Raw genomic sequence first — 14,068 nt, 5'->3', positions numbered from 1 at the left:
TTGGTGTGATCCACACATCCTCCCCACTACCCGAAACCCCCACTTCATCCAACCGAACAGACCCTGCAGCAGAAGGATCGGAAACAGCCAAGTCTGCAGATGCACGGACCTCCGCTAAAACAGAGCTAGATTGCGTATGTGCAAGAGCTTTATCCTGAGCAGGTTGAACTTGAGTCGCTGCTGTAAGTTGCTTCTCCAAACCATTATCCACCACTGACAGATAGGATGAACTGAGATGACCCCACTTGTGACAAGACGTACACCGATGTGGGAGCCGAGGGTAACTATAGGTGACCACAAACTCAACTTCACCCTCTTCTTCACCCGCCAAAACATATTCGCGGGGCAGTTCTTTCGTTAAATCAGCATGTACCAATATTTTTGCCTCCTCAAAAGAAGAACATGCTTCAGTCGTTGGATGCAGCCGAATGGGCTCTCCCACTGCGCTTGCTAAAAATTCAATACCCTTGTCAGTAAACATCGTGGGAGGAATGTTCTTGAGTGTAACCCACAGAGGAATAGACTTCAAGACCGGTTGAGCATCTTCCGCATAGGGAGACCACTTCGAGACAATCATAGGCAGATCAGTGATATTCCACATACCTCTACTTAACACCCTGTGCCTCATACCCTCATTGCGAATACGGAACTTCACCGTTGATTCATTCACCGCGATGACATCTATCAACGACGTTTTGTCGCCTAACCTCCAAATTTTATTTACTATCATGTGAATCTTACCAACATGAGGAGCTTTAGAGTTGAGAAACTTCCCTACCACAAAATCTTCCCATAATGGTTTAGCCCCTTGAAACACTTCCTTTGGGACGACAACCTTCTCCTTGCCATCCACCTCCGTTACAGCAAAACGTTGCTTTGTGAACACTCGTTTTGTCGCTACTTGTAAAAAAGAACGCTTCCCACTTTGAACCCCCGTCGATCCCGAGTGAAGACCGGGACCATCCACAGATTGAACTTCTACCGGAGACACAACGATCCCCCCTGAACTACTACCTCCCAAACCATCCTTCACAAGACCCTCCCCCGACACCAGATCCACCTTGGAACTACGCGGCAAAGTCGCCGACGGCAACATCCTTGACGAAAACGCAAGAAACCCTAATCGCCTTTTTTCACCCTTGCCACGTCAGCAGAGCAAAAACATTCTTAACTTTTACCCTCACAGTTTTATTTAATCCAAACCGATGTGGTCTTCTAAGCAAATGCACGTTCTCACTTATTGGATGTATATTTTGTTATTACCTATTTTGTCTTTTCAGGACGAGTTTTGGAAAAGTAAATGGCCTAGCGAATCAAGCTCACTTGACTCATACATTTACTGTCATTCATTGGACTCAACTTCCCTTACAAAATGAAATGACGATCTTATCTAAATTATCGTGTCAAGTCTTATCTGACTAGTCAAAGTGACCATGTGCCCTCCCTTTGCAAGTGGCATATCTTGATTAAGTAATAAGATCATGTATTTGGATTATTGCTAATTAACACAGCTTCTTTTAATCAAAATTCATCCATTGGTTGCATATGGTCACTAGTTGCAATAAATCATATTTTATTTACAAGCCCATAAATAAGCACTTTTTTTTGTAAGAAGAAAAAACAAATAATTTTTTAGGAAAATTTAGCTAGAAAAATATTCTTTTACTCAACAGATTTTCACAGTTCTTGAAGTATATAGAGGGTGGTTGTCAATTTGCAGAAACATCCATCAACCCCAAAGCAGAAAAGAAATGGAAGAGAGTAATAGGCATCTACACCCTGCTGCTTTATATACAAAAGGATGTCGTTTGGCTCATCCGACTCTTCCTCACACCCTTTTCCCTAAACTCAGCAAAAACAATAAGTCCAATTGCTTTACATGCGGGAAACAAGTATCCACATCTTCTCGAGGTTTCCATTACCACTGCATTATCTGCCAAGTGGATTTTCACGAAGAATGTGTAAATATTCCTAGAAAAATATTACATCCTTTTCACCTCCAACACCCTCTCTTTTTAACCTATGGAAAGCATGAAAATATCATCGACGGCAGCAATATAAGCGACCAAGGCCCTTATGAAGACCAAGGCACATCTGCAGATCCTGGTAAGTCTGGATGGGGTAGCATATTTGATAACTGTACTTGGTGTGGGAATTACATACCAACACCAAGTTCACATCCAAGAATGACAGTTTTCTATCGGTGTTCTATTTGTAACTTTTGTTTGGATACCATGTGCACACAAACCAAACCACCTCTTACTATTGAAAACCCAAAAGGCCATCACCATTCACTCGCCCTTTTCCCCCGTCCACTATTAGTTCCTTGTGATGCTTGTGGATTGGTCAATGCTTCGGAAGCAAGTTATGCTTGTTTCCAATGTAATTATATGGTCCATCAACATTGTGTTGATTTACCACGCGTCATAAAGATCACGCGCCATCCTCACCGTCTCTCTTATTCTCCTTACCTTCCACCCCCAAAGTCATTATGTCGGGTTTGCTACAAGACCGTCGACATTAAATATGGTCAGTATTCTTGTAAAGACGAGGATTGCTCTTACGTAGTCCATACGAAATGTGCAACACATGTGATNATCTTCTCGAGGTTTCCATTACCACTGCATTATCTGCCAAGTGGATTTTCACGAAGAATGTGTAAATATTCCTAGAAAAATATTACATCCTTTTCACCTCCAACACCCTCTCTTTTTAACCTATGGAAAGCATGAAAATATCATCGACGGCAGCAATATAAGCGACCAAGGCCCTTATGAAGACCAAGGCACATCTGCAGATCCTGGTAAGTCTGGATGGGGTAGCATATTTGATAACTGTACTTGGTGTGGGAATTACATACCAACACCAAGTTCACATCCAAGAATGACAGTTTTCTATCGGTGTTCTATTTGTAACTTTTGTTTGGATACCATGTGCACACAAACCAAACCACCTCTTACTATTGAAAACCCAAAAGGCCATCACCATTCACTCGCCCTTTTCCCCCGTCCACTATTAGTTCCTTGTGATGCTTGTGGATTGGTCAATGCTTCGGAAGCAAGTTATGCTTGTTTCCAATGTAATTATATGGTCCATCAACATTGTGTTGATTTACCACGCGTCATAAAGATCACGCGCCATCCTCACCGTCTCTCTTATTCTCCTTACCTTCCACCCCCAAAGTCATTATGTCGGGTTTGCTACAAGACCGTCGACATTAAATATGGTCAGTATTCTTGTAAAGACGAGGATTGCTCTTACGTAGTCCATACGAAATGTGCAACACATGTGATGACATGGGACGGGAAAGAACTCGAATGGGAACCGGAAGAAACCGGTGAAATTGAAGATATTTCACCATTCAAGAAGGTAGGTGATGGTTTGATAGAACATTTTAGTCACGTACATCATCTAAATCTCGAGAAGTATGATAGTGTACGAGACGCAAGGAAACAATGTGAGGCGTGTGTCCTTCCTATCCACTTGCATGATTTCTACAACTGTATGCAATGTGNCATATTTGATAACTGTACTTGGTGTGGGAATTACATACCAACACCAAGTTCACATCCAAGAATGACAGTTTTCTATCGGTGTTCTATTTGTAACTTTTGTTTGGATACCATGTGCACACAAACCAAACCACCTCTTACTATTGAAAACCCAAAAGGCCATCACCATTCACTCGCCCTTTTCCCCCGTCCACTATTAGTTCCTTGTGATGCTTGTGGATTGGTCAATGCTTCGGAAGCAAGTTATGCTTGTTTCCAATGTAATTATATGGTCCATCAACATTGTGTTGATTTACCACGCGTCATAAAGATCACGCGCCATCCTCACCGTCTCTCTTATTCTCCTTACCTTCCACCCCCAAAGTCATTATGTCGGGTTTGCTACAAGACCGTCGACATTAAATATGGTCAGTATTCTTGTAAAGACGAGGATTGCTCTTACGTAGTCCATACGAAATGTGCAACACATGTGATGACATGGGACGGGAAAGAACTCGAATGGGAACCGGAAGAAACCGGTGAAATTGAAGATATTTCACCATTCAAGAAGGTAGGTGATGGTTTGATAGAACATTTTAGTCACGTACATCATCTAAATCTCGAGAAGTATGATAGTGTACGAGACGCAAGGAAACAATGTGAGGCGTGTGTCCTTCCTATCCACTTGCATGATTTCTACAACTGTATGCAATGTGACTTTTTTCTCCATGTAGTGTGTGCTTCTCTACCTAAGAAAGTGGATCATGCTTTGCATAATCATTCTATCATCCTCGACCCTCTACCCAATGATGGCAAACTGCAGTGCTCGGCTTGTTCTCGACTGTCCACTGGTTTCAAGTATAAGTGCGATAAAAAGGATTGCCAGATTAACTGGTTTAAGATAGATGTTTGCTGCTTTTTAGTTCCTGAGTATAGCACGAACAAAGTCCATGAACATCCTATATTCATCGCTCCATTCAATTACGACTACGAACCTTTTCGTTGCAATGGTTGTAAGAGAGGTCTTACCAAGAATCGTCTACAATGTAGTACTCTATGCGAGTTTTCCATTTGTTATGAATGCGCTACGATTCCAAATGAGTTACACTACAAATATGATAAACATCCTCTCACTCTTTGTTATGGAGAAGACACGGACGACAAGTATTGGTGTGAAGAATGCGAAAAGGAAGTGAAGCCGACAGAATGGTTCTACACGTGCAACAAATGTTGTATCACTATTCATCTACCTTGCTTATTCGGATGGTATGTTTATATGAAGCCTGGCTCTACTTTTAAATATAACTATCGTGACATGGCGGAAGTTCTTGGCAACAAGAGTAGCACTCGACCGATTTGCAGTGGGTGTGAGGATCGCTGTCGGGGTTCCACTTACTTCAAAGTCGACGTGAGGACTCTTTGTTCTTGGTGTCTTTTAAAAAGTCGATAGAATGTTTTTTTACTAGTTATTGTATCTATGATGCATTGCATCTTTATTACTCTTTTTGGTTGAAAACGCTTACCAGCTTGGATCATGTTCGAAAGTTGTTTTTTGGTTTAATTTCTCTGTTTTTTTGTTTTCTTGTCGTAGTCCGATGAAAACTTTGTTTTTACATTTTAGAGCATTGTCTGATTCCGTTTGCGATTCTCATTGTCCGCATTTTTTTAGATTAATATTAATGAAAGAGCCAGAATAGTCTTTTCGTAAAATCTTTTAATTTTTTTTTTTGTGCGATAGAATCAACGAAACATAAGAACATCAGAAACCAAACCGAGAAAAATAAATAAAAATGTTTATGTGTGTAAGCTTACAATTTGATTGTCCCGACTGGACTAACTCCATAGTCCATTCTGTCACCAGCCACATAACACTGGTTGTTTTAAAAACAACGTTTATATTGACTAAAAACTCTTTTTTTCTTGCAAGATTTTGAACGTGCCATGCCTTATTTTATTGATTAAGCATCAGCTGAAGTTTGAAAACGTGTGAGCACGTACAAGATTAATTGATTGTAGGGGCACTCATCTTATGTAGATAGAAGCTATTCATCCTAAAGTCTTTTCCTTCAACGGTATTATTGGTCATCGTACCTTAACCTTAGAACTACAAAGCAGAAAACATGTTCTTCACAGGAATCCTCAAGTCGATGTCAATCTTAAAAGAATCAAGAACTGATTACAATTTTATTCATCCGTTCATCCNGTTCAATTCCTCTGTTTTTTTTTGCTTCTGTCCTACTCCGATGAAGACTTTGTTTTTAGGAGATCTCTTAGTAGTTATTACCGTGATTTTCATTGTCTGCAAAAATCTATTTTTTGCTTTGTAAAAGTTCTTTAGATTGTGATTAATAAAAAGGCCGGAATCGTCTTCTTAAATCCTTTGTTCGGTTGAAAAACATATGTAAAAGTAGTTATGTGTAAGCTTACAGTTTGATTGTCCCGACTAGACTAACTCTATATAGTCCATTATGTCACCAGCCACATAACGCTGATTGTTTTAGAAACAAAGTTTATTGACTAAAAACTCTTATTTTCTTGGAAGATTTCGAACGTGCAATGTCTTATTTCATTGATTAAACATCAGCTGAAGTTTGAAAACGTGTAAGCACGTACAAGATTAAATTGATTGTAGGGGCACTTATATATTATGTAGAAAGAAGCTATTCATCCTAAAGTCTTCTTTCAACGATATTATTGGTCATCGTACAAAGCAGAAAACATGTTCTTCACAGGAATCCTCAAGTCTATGTCGTTGATCTTAAAAGAATCAAGAACTGATTACAATTTTATTCATCCGTTCATCCCTCCTTCTTCACCATCCTCATACACACGTCAATACAGTTACGACGTCTTCCCAAGCTTTTCCGGTCAAGACGTCCGAAGAAGCTTTCTCAGACACTTTCTTGAAGGGCTAAAAACTAATGGAATAATCACGTTCATAGACAATGGGATCATGAAGAGCGAGTCTATCAACTCTGAGCTCGTAAAAGCCATTAGGGAATCAAGGATCGCCGTGGTAGTCCTCTCTAAGAATTATGCCTCTTCATGCTGGTGTCTAAACGAGCTGCAGCTAATTATGGAGTGCAGGTCTACTTTAGGACAGACTGTTATGACAATCTTCTACGACGTGGATCCATCTGATGTCAGGAACCAGACAGGAGACNTTCATCCACATGTCAATACAGTTACGACGTCTTCCCAAGCTTTTCCGGTCAAGACGTCCGAAGAAGCTTTCTCAGCCACTTTCTTGAAGGGCTGAAAACCAATGGAATAAGCACGTTCATAGACAATGGGATCATGAAGAGCGAGTCTACCAACTCTGAGCTCGTCAAAGCCATTAGGGAGTCAAGGATCGCAGTCGTAATCCTCTCTAAGAATTATGCCTCTTCATGCTGGTGTCTAAACGAGCTGCAGCTAATCATGGAGTGCAGGTTTACTTTAGGACAAACTGTTATGACAATATTCTACGATGTGGATCCATCTGATGTCAGGAACCAGACAGGAGATTTCGGTAAGGCCTTTCAGGAAACTTGTGGTGGGAAGACAGAGGAAGAAAAGCAGAGATGGAGAAAAGCTTTGACTGAAGTTGCGGTTATTGCTGGAGAACATTCTGTTTCATGGTATAATGAAGTTATTTCACCATNTCACAGGAATCCTCAAGTCTATGTCGTTGATCTTAAAAGAATCAAGAACTGATTACAATTTTATTCATCCGTTCATCCCTCCTTCTTCACCATCCTCATACACACGTCAATACAGTTACGACGTCTTCCCAAGCTTTTCCGGTCAAGACGTCCGAAGAAGCTTTCTCAGACACTTTCTTGAAGGGCTAAAAACTAATGGAATAATCACGTTCATAGACAATGGGATCATGAAGAGCGAGTCTATCAACTCTGAGCTCGTAAAAGCCATTAGGGAATCAAGGATCGCCGTGGTAGTCCTCTCTAAGAATTATGCCTCTTCATGCTGGTGTCTAAACGAGCTGCAGCTAATTATGGAGTGCAGGTCTACTTTAGGACAGACTGTTATGACAATCTTCTACGACGTGGATCCATCTGATGTCAGGAACCAGACAGGAGACTTTGGGAAGGCCTTTGAGGAAACTTGTGGTGGTAAGACAGAGGAAGAAAAGCAGAGATGGAGAAAAGCTTTGACTGAAGTTGCGGTTATTGCTGGAGAACATTCTGTTTCATGGTATAATGAAGTTATTTCACCATTTTTTGTATTGAGATATACAGTAGTGTCCTAACTCCATATATGTAACTGTCTTTTGTAGGGCTAGTGAAGCGGCTATGATATCGAAAATTGTCATGGATGTTTCAAACGAGTTGCCTTCTTCAGACTTTGATCGGTTAGTTGGGATTGAAACTCATGTAGAACATATGAAATCGATGATATGTTTAGAATCAGATGAGGTTAAGATGGTGGGGATCTGGGGTCCTGCTGGTATTGGCAAAAGCACAATAGCTAGAGCTTTATACAAACAAGTGTCTTGTAACTTCCAGCTCAAGTTTTATAAGGAGAATCTTGAGGAAACGCATAAGCTGCTCACACTTGACCACATTGGCTTGCAAAATCATTTGGAAAACGAGATATTCTCTGGAGTGTTAGATCATCGGGAAATGAAGATACCAGACTTACAAGAGGCGCAGTTTAGGTTAAAGAACCAGAGAGTTCTTCTCATTCTTGATGATGTATGTTCATGGGAGTTACAAGCTTTGGAAAACCTAATTCAGGATCTTAGATTCGGAAGTAAGGTTATTGTGACGAATGTAAACCTAAATACATTTAGGAGGAACGGGATCAATCAGATTTACAAAGTTGCTTTCCCATCAAGCGAAGAGGCTCAACAAATCTTCTCATACTCTGCGTTTGGGCAGAGCTCTCCACCAAGAGGTTACATGGAGCATGCCATTGAAGTAGCGAAGCTTGTTGCTCCTTTTCCACTTGGTCTCAAGGTCTTAGGATCGGCTTTACGTGGGAAGAGCAAAGAGGAGTGGCTAAAGACACCAGCTAAACTAGAAACCTATCTTGACGACAAAGAGATTGAGAAAGCAATTAGATTTGCGTATGATGGTTTATCCGAGAAACACAAAACTTTGTTTAATCTGTTAACAGAAAATATAAGCTTCGGTGTGAACGTGAAAGACGCCATATTCTCGCTTTCGGAGAGAGACTGGGACGTGGAGAAAGGGATACAAACCCTAGCTGATATGGGTCTCATCTCTATATCTAGGGAAAGAGGAATCATTATGCACTGTTTGGTACGGTTAATGTCTTTAAGGTTATGTTAAACCAGCTCATAAGTTCTTATTTAATCTTGTAGACACAAAACACAATAACACATGCCTTGTGTCTGGTTCCTACATTGTATTTAGAGAAATTGACAATTCTTGTGGACACAAACACAATAATACAAATCTTGTGTCTACATTGTATTGTATGTAGAGAAATTGACATTAAGTCAATGGTCGTGGAAAAAGTTTATATGGGTTTTTAGGGCCCAACAACTTGGCGGGCTTTGCTTCTCCTTCTTCGTTATAATTTTTTTAAAATTCAACAACAACAAAAAAAAAAAAAAAAAAAAAACCCTAATTTTCTGCAAATTTCATCTTCGTCGAACCTAAAAAAAAAAAAAGTCACTCCTTTCAGCATTCGTTTCCTACTTGCTTCAATCATCAACATTGAGCGAAAACGAACAAGATTCGAAAAGAGTTAACTCACGTGTTTCAAGTATTGTTCCATCTTTCTCTATGTGGTTTTTAGGCTATTGGGTTCTGTCGATTTATTCGTTGCTTTATTCTGAATTGGTCTGTTTCTGATCATTGTTTCGATTTCTAGAACTGGCGTTTTCAATTAATCACGTCTTTTGGTTCTTTTTGCAATTATACATTCTGCCTTTTACATTGTCGGCTAGGTTTCATTGTTTTGGTTTGAATTGCTGTGAATGCTTAAGTTTTAAGGTTTAAGAAAACAAGGGTTTTGCTTATAAGGGCTAAATGGTCAACTTATCTGATCTGTGTGTTCTCTCGCACTTCTATGTTTTAGCAGAAAGCTAAATTTCTGATTTTTTGTTATTGGTGTTTGCAGAATCTGTTGGAGGCAGCTAACATGGGTAAGCTTGATGTTTTTTTTTTGTCTTAGTGATGCTTTTAGCTATTTTATCAGTTGGAGCTATGATTTTTAAAGAATGTCCTTTTTGTTTGGTTTTGATGCTCGGCAGGGGGCACACGTCATGAAAAGCGTAAAGAGGCTCGTTTGCAGAAGAACCAGAAAAAACATGAATCTTGGCTTCAGCGTCAGGTATGATGAGGCAATCTTTGTTTTTATAACTACTGTATAGATTCCTGTTTAAGGGGTTTGTTGATGAGTAATGTTTGTTTGCTGGATCTCAGAAGTCGCAAAAGGATAAGCAAGTATCATCATCAGTTCAGAAGACTGGTGACGTGATCAAGTCTGAAGATTTTCACCAGACAAGTGATAGTGATACTGAATATTTGGAATCAAGCAGGCCTAGAGGAAACAAAGATGATGGAAAGTCTTTTTTAGATAAGAAAGAAGAGATTAGAATCAAAAAGGAGAAGAAGATGCAAAAATTTCAGAGGATGAAAGATCTGAATAGACCAAAGAAGAAGACGAAATTTGAAGAGTTTCTTGAAATGGATACACCAACTGTGATATCTCGTGACCAGGATGCTGAACTTGAGAGGAGGCTCGCAAAGAAGCTCAAGGTAAAGAAAGGAAAGCTTAGGGGCTTGGATGATGGGATGAATGATTTGTTCGAAGGGCTTCCATCTGTATTTGATTCTATGGGATCTGAACTTGGTGATTCTCGTAAGAAACGTAAGAAAAAGAGGTCCGAAGAAGAACAGGACCTTGAGATTGATGATATGCAAGAAAATGAAGATTTTTTGGAGCATGAAGGATCTGATTTTTCTGATGAGGAAAGCGAAGAAGAGCCTCAAAGAAAAAGAGACCGTAAACGACGTAAGAAGAAGAAGTCAGTGGATGAAGAATTAGAAAATGAACCGATGGAAATCACAGATAATGGTGAGTCAGAGACTATTACACCGTCAAGCTTGGACAACGTGGAACCTTCTTTGCATGAGTATAAGCCAGAGAGCAGCAGCAAGTATGTTGCTCCTCATTTGAGATCTCAGGCCAAAAGCGAATCTGAAGAACACACTAAAATGCGTACACGGATAAAAGGTATAGCTAACGAAAGCTGTTTATCCTCTGTGTTTGTATTTCTGTATTCTTTGTTTGATGTGCTTGGTTTGTGTTACAGGTCTTCTTAATAAGATGGCTGAATCCAATGTGGAAACAATAACAGCAGAACTTGCCTCAATCTATCGTGTAAGCTTCTATCCTTCGCAGCTTTTCCTCCAGTAGTTGCATGGTTGATATTTTGTGATCATCATAGTTGCTAAAACTCCATTTTGTTTTTGTGCTTACAAGTTACATGTTATATTTGCTTCGCTCTGTAGTAACCTTTGTAATACTTGCTAATGTAGACTGCTGCGAGAAGTGTGTCCTCTCAGATTTTCTGTGAAGAGGTTTTGACAATGTATGCCAGAGGCAATGAACAGTTAAGATTTGTACAACTTCTCTGTGTTTCCGCTCATGATACTGCTAGCCATATAATCATGTGTGGAACTCCTTGATTACAATGACGTGCATATTACTTGAAATGTGTCTGACGTTTTTTATTTCCTTGTTAAGGTACTCTGTATTTGCTTCTTTTATAGCTGGCATGGCGTGTCTAGTTGGAATGGATTTTAGTGCAAAGCTTATTGCATCACTAGCTAAATCTTTCGAGGTATGTCCTTGAGTTTTGTTCTGTATGAATTGTTTGCTCAGTCATATCCGTAAGATTTGATTCTCCATAATTACATTTCTTTTCACCGTATTTCTTGAAATAATGCTTTACCCACGATCTGTAAATATATTTTTCAGGATGAATATCAGAAAGAAGACAGTCTCACTTTAAATGGAATTTCTCTTTTGCTTTCTTATCTTTGCATATTGGGAGTCTGCTCCAGGTAAAATTTTCTGCAACTACACATTATATCAGTTTAATCTAGCGGCCTAGCGCTATAAGAAAGTGTAGTTATTCTTCACTGTTTTGAATTTTTCAGAATTGAGTCAAATGCTGTTTTGCTTATCTGGTTGTCAAACCGATTATCTAAACACAAATGTTAGTCAAAATCTTGATGAGTGATTGGCGTATATTATTAGCTTTAGTTTTTTTTTGACAGCGATATATTTATATATTCTTACCCAAACACCCAAAACAATCTCTAATCTTCTCATATAACATAAACAAAAAAAAAATTGTTATTTTCGGATGGATTATGAATCTCTATATTTTTGTTCTGCAGTGATCTTATCTATGATTTCTTAATGACATTGGGGAAACGACTGACTAAAGTTGATGCTTCCATTATCACAACTGTTTTAGATTGTAAGCTTTACTACTGCTACTATTATTATTATCCTTCGTTTTGAGATATTTATGTTCCATCTCTTAGTTCTTGATTATGCTCTGACTAGGCTGTGGAATGAAAATAAGAAGTGATGATCCTCTTGCTATGAAAACATTTATCATCAGCATCCAGAGCAAGGCAAATGAAATGAAAACCTCCTCAGAAGGCCAGACACAAATGAAAAACATGTTGGTAGGGATTCTAAGAAAGATTGTCTTTTAGAAGAAAATGTTCTATGATTTTTAAAAGTCGTTTCTTACAAGAAATTTGCAGATGGAAAAGATGCTTGAAACCATTTCTGCAATAAAGAACAACAAGCTGAGAACCAAAGAGGATTCCGTCCAGAACATGAGGGTAAAGAAGTGGCTTCAGAAGGTAATATTTAATGGATACTATCATGATAATCATAAATATGTATACTTCTGGTTATTACCGTCCTTTTGCATGAGTAAGTTTAACTAAAATGCAGTCAGTTTGTAAACATTTTCTTATAATTTGCACAGTTGAGAGTGGAGGAAGTATTATTAAGAGGTCTAACATGGAGCAAGCTGCTTGACCCTGAGAAGTTGGGTCAGTGGTGGTTATCTGGCGATTTGGTGGTGAACACTAACACCGTTGAAGATGTAGCACAAACGATGGATGCAGAGGTTGTTGAGGCCCAGAAAATGTTAAAGCTTGCTGATGCACAGAGGATGAATACGGATTCCAGAAAAGCTATATTTTGTGTGATCATGAGTAGTGAGGACTACATTGATGCATTTGAGAAACTTCTTAGATTGGATCTGCCAGGAAAGCAGGACAGAGAGATCATGAGGGTTCTAGTTGAGTGCTGTTTACAGGAGAAAATATTTAACAAGTACTACACAGTTCTTGCTTCAAAGTTGTGTGAGCACGACAAGAATCATAAGTTTACTCTGCAGGTACTTTTCTACTATCTTATATAGCTGAAGTTGACTATGTTTACGATTTTGTTTTCTCTACTCATCTAGGTGCTTATATCTTTAATCACAATTTTCCTGCAGTATTGCATTTGGGACCATTTTAAAGAACTGGAGTCAATGTCACTCCAGAGATCGATGAATCTGGCGAAATTCGTGACAGAGATTATTGTGTCCTTCAATCTTTCTCTTGCGGTTCTCAAATCGGTGGACTTGGCAAATCCAGTGGAGTTAACTCCAAAAAGAATCATGCACTTTCGAATGTTGTTTGAGGCCATCTTTGAGCAACCCGAGAATCTAGTGTGGAACTTGTTCACGCGCATAGCCTTGAATCCAGACTATGAAGCTCTACGCGATGGAATCAAATTCTTTGTGAAGGAATATGTTGTGAAAAATAACAAGGCAATCTCTGGGAAATTCAGGAAAGCCAAAGAAGCTCTAAACAACTCAGAAGGATTGCTCATGTGATTCTGTTGCCATAAAAAGGCCTACAATTTTTGAAGCTCTTAAGAGTTCACTACTCTGATATTGTCTTAGCATCTGTACGTTGTACACATTTTCTTTCGACATAAACTTTTTTGTAGCTTAAATTAATTTAAGTTTCTAAGTTTCTAATATTCCATCTTTGATGAAAGGTTGATCTTCTCTCTGATCCTAGAGGAAGGAAACAATATTTAAAATTTATATGCAAGTGCGGAAGATTTTTTTTTATAGAGAGATTGGGTTACAAACCTTTTTGTTTTGACTCGAGAAGCGAGATTCGTAAAGCTTAATAAAGATAAAACCTGGTTTCTGTGCATGTACACTTAGCTACAATCCAATATCATCATCATTCAGTGACAGTGATTGCTGCTTTTATAATCCATTTTAATACTACGATATGGCCTTTCTCCAAAAGCAAAAGAAAAATCTTACGAGCCAAAGTGGTGGACCATGAGACTGCAACCGAACATCAACCACCACTCTCTTTGTGGGGGCAATTACTAGATTTTATTTTTTTTGNGATAAACAATTCAATTATTTGTTTTTCAGTACTCCCCAATAGTGTCGGGTAAAAGGCAGATGATTCTGAAAGAACGTATTACCTTTACCAACAATGCCCTCAAGTGCCTCCAAGGTGCTTAGAGACGCAGCAAAGTCATTGGCCCAGATG

General features: G+C 39.1%; 4 protein-coding genes across 6 annotated transcripts in view; all 4 read left to right on the top strand.

Annotated features, from left to right (window-relative positions):
- Positions 1,667 to 5,026, top strand: LOC104770116. Of its 2 annotated transcripts, XM_019242075.1 has the most exons (2): positions 1,667 to 2,280; positions 3,671 to 5,026. In XM_019242075.1, exons 1-2 carry the CDS (start codon positions 1,752 to 1,754, stop codon positions 4,939 to 4,941), a joined length of 1,800 nt encoding a protein of 599 aa, XP_019097620.1. In that variant the 5' UTR covers positions 1,667 to 1,751; the 3' UTR covers positions 4,942 to 5,026. The 2 variants fall into 2 exon arrangements, with proteins under 2 accessions (XP_019097620.1, XP_019097619.1); XM_019242074.1 differs by lacking the exon at positions 1,667 to 2,280 and having other exon boundaries at positions 3,525 to 5,026.
- On the top strand, positions 6,789 to 7,187 carry LOC104772330 (disease resistance protein RML1A-like). Its single transcript, XM_010496960.1, has one exon. It carries the CDS (start codon positions 6,789 to 6,791, stop codon positions 7,185 to 7,187), a length of 399 nt encoding a protein of 132 aa, XP_010495262.1.
- On the top strand, positions 7,363 to 8,785 carry LOC104772329 (probable disease resistance protein RPP1). The gene is made up of 2 exons (XM_010496959.1): positions 7,363 to 7,685; positions 7,768 to 8,785. The coding sequence occupies exons 1-2, from the start codon at positions 7,363 to 7,365 to the stop codon at positions 8,783 to 8,785; spliced, it is 1,341 nt and encodes a 446-aa protein (XP_010495261.1).
- Positions 9,089 to 14,068, top strand: part of LOC104770115 (nucleolar MIF4G domain-containing protein 1-like) — a 6,065-nt gene continuing 1,085 nt past the window's right edge. Inside the window, exons 1-13 of one of the 2 annotated variants that reach the window (XM_019242073.1) lie at positions 9,089 to 9,224; positions 9,582 to 9,606; positions 9,715 to 9,794; positions 9,887 to 10,700; positions 10,780 to 10,847; positions 11,006 to 11,079; positions 11,214 to 11,310; positions 11,448 to 11,533; positions 11,873 to 11,955; positions 12,045 to 12,169; positions 12,251 to 12,352; positions 12,481 to 12,897; positions 13,000 to 13,197. In XM_019242073.1, the coding sequence (XP_019097618.1) occupies positions 9,603 to 9,606; positions 9,715 to 9,794; positions 9,887 to 10,700; positions 10,780 to 10,847; positions 11,006 to 11,079; positions 11,214 to 11,310; positions 11,448 to 11,533; positions 11,873 to 11,955; positions 12,045 to 12,169; positions 12,251 to 12,352; positions 12,481 to 12,897; positions 13,000 to 13,197 (2,148 nt within the window). In that variant the 5' untranslated portion in view covers positions 9,089 to 9,224; positions 9,582 to 9,602. Of the gene's footprint in view, positions 9,225 to 9,581; positions 9,607 to 9,714; positions 9,795 to 9,886; positions 10,701 to 10,779; positions 10,848 to 11,005; positions 11,080 to 11,213; positions 11,311 to 11,447; positions 11,534 to 11,872; positions 11,956 to 12,044; positions 12,170 to 12,250; positions 12,353 to 12,480; positions 12,898 to 12,999; positions 13,536 to 14,068 lie in introns of those variants that run through there. The other variant, XM_010494469.2, reaches the window with a different exon arrangement.

This window comes from Camelina sativa, chromosome 20 (genome assembly GCF_000633955.1).
Source record: "Camelina sativa cultivar DH55 chromosome 20, Cs, whole genome shotgun sequence".
NCBI classification, from domain to species: Eukaryota; Viridiplantae; Streptophyta; class Magnoliopsida; order Brassicales; family Brassicaceae; genus Camelina; species Camelina sativa.
This window is presented reverse-complemented; position numbering and strand designations above follow the sequence as displayed.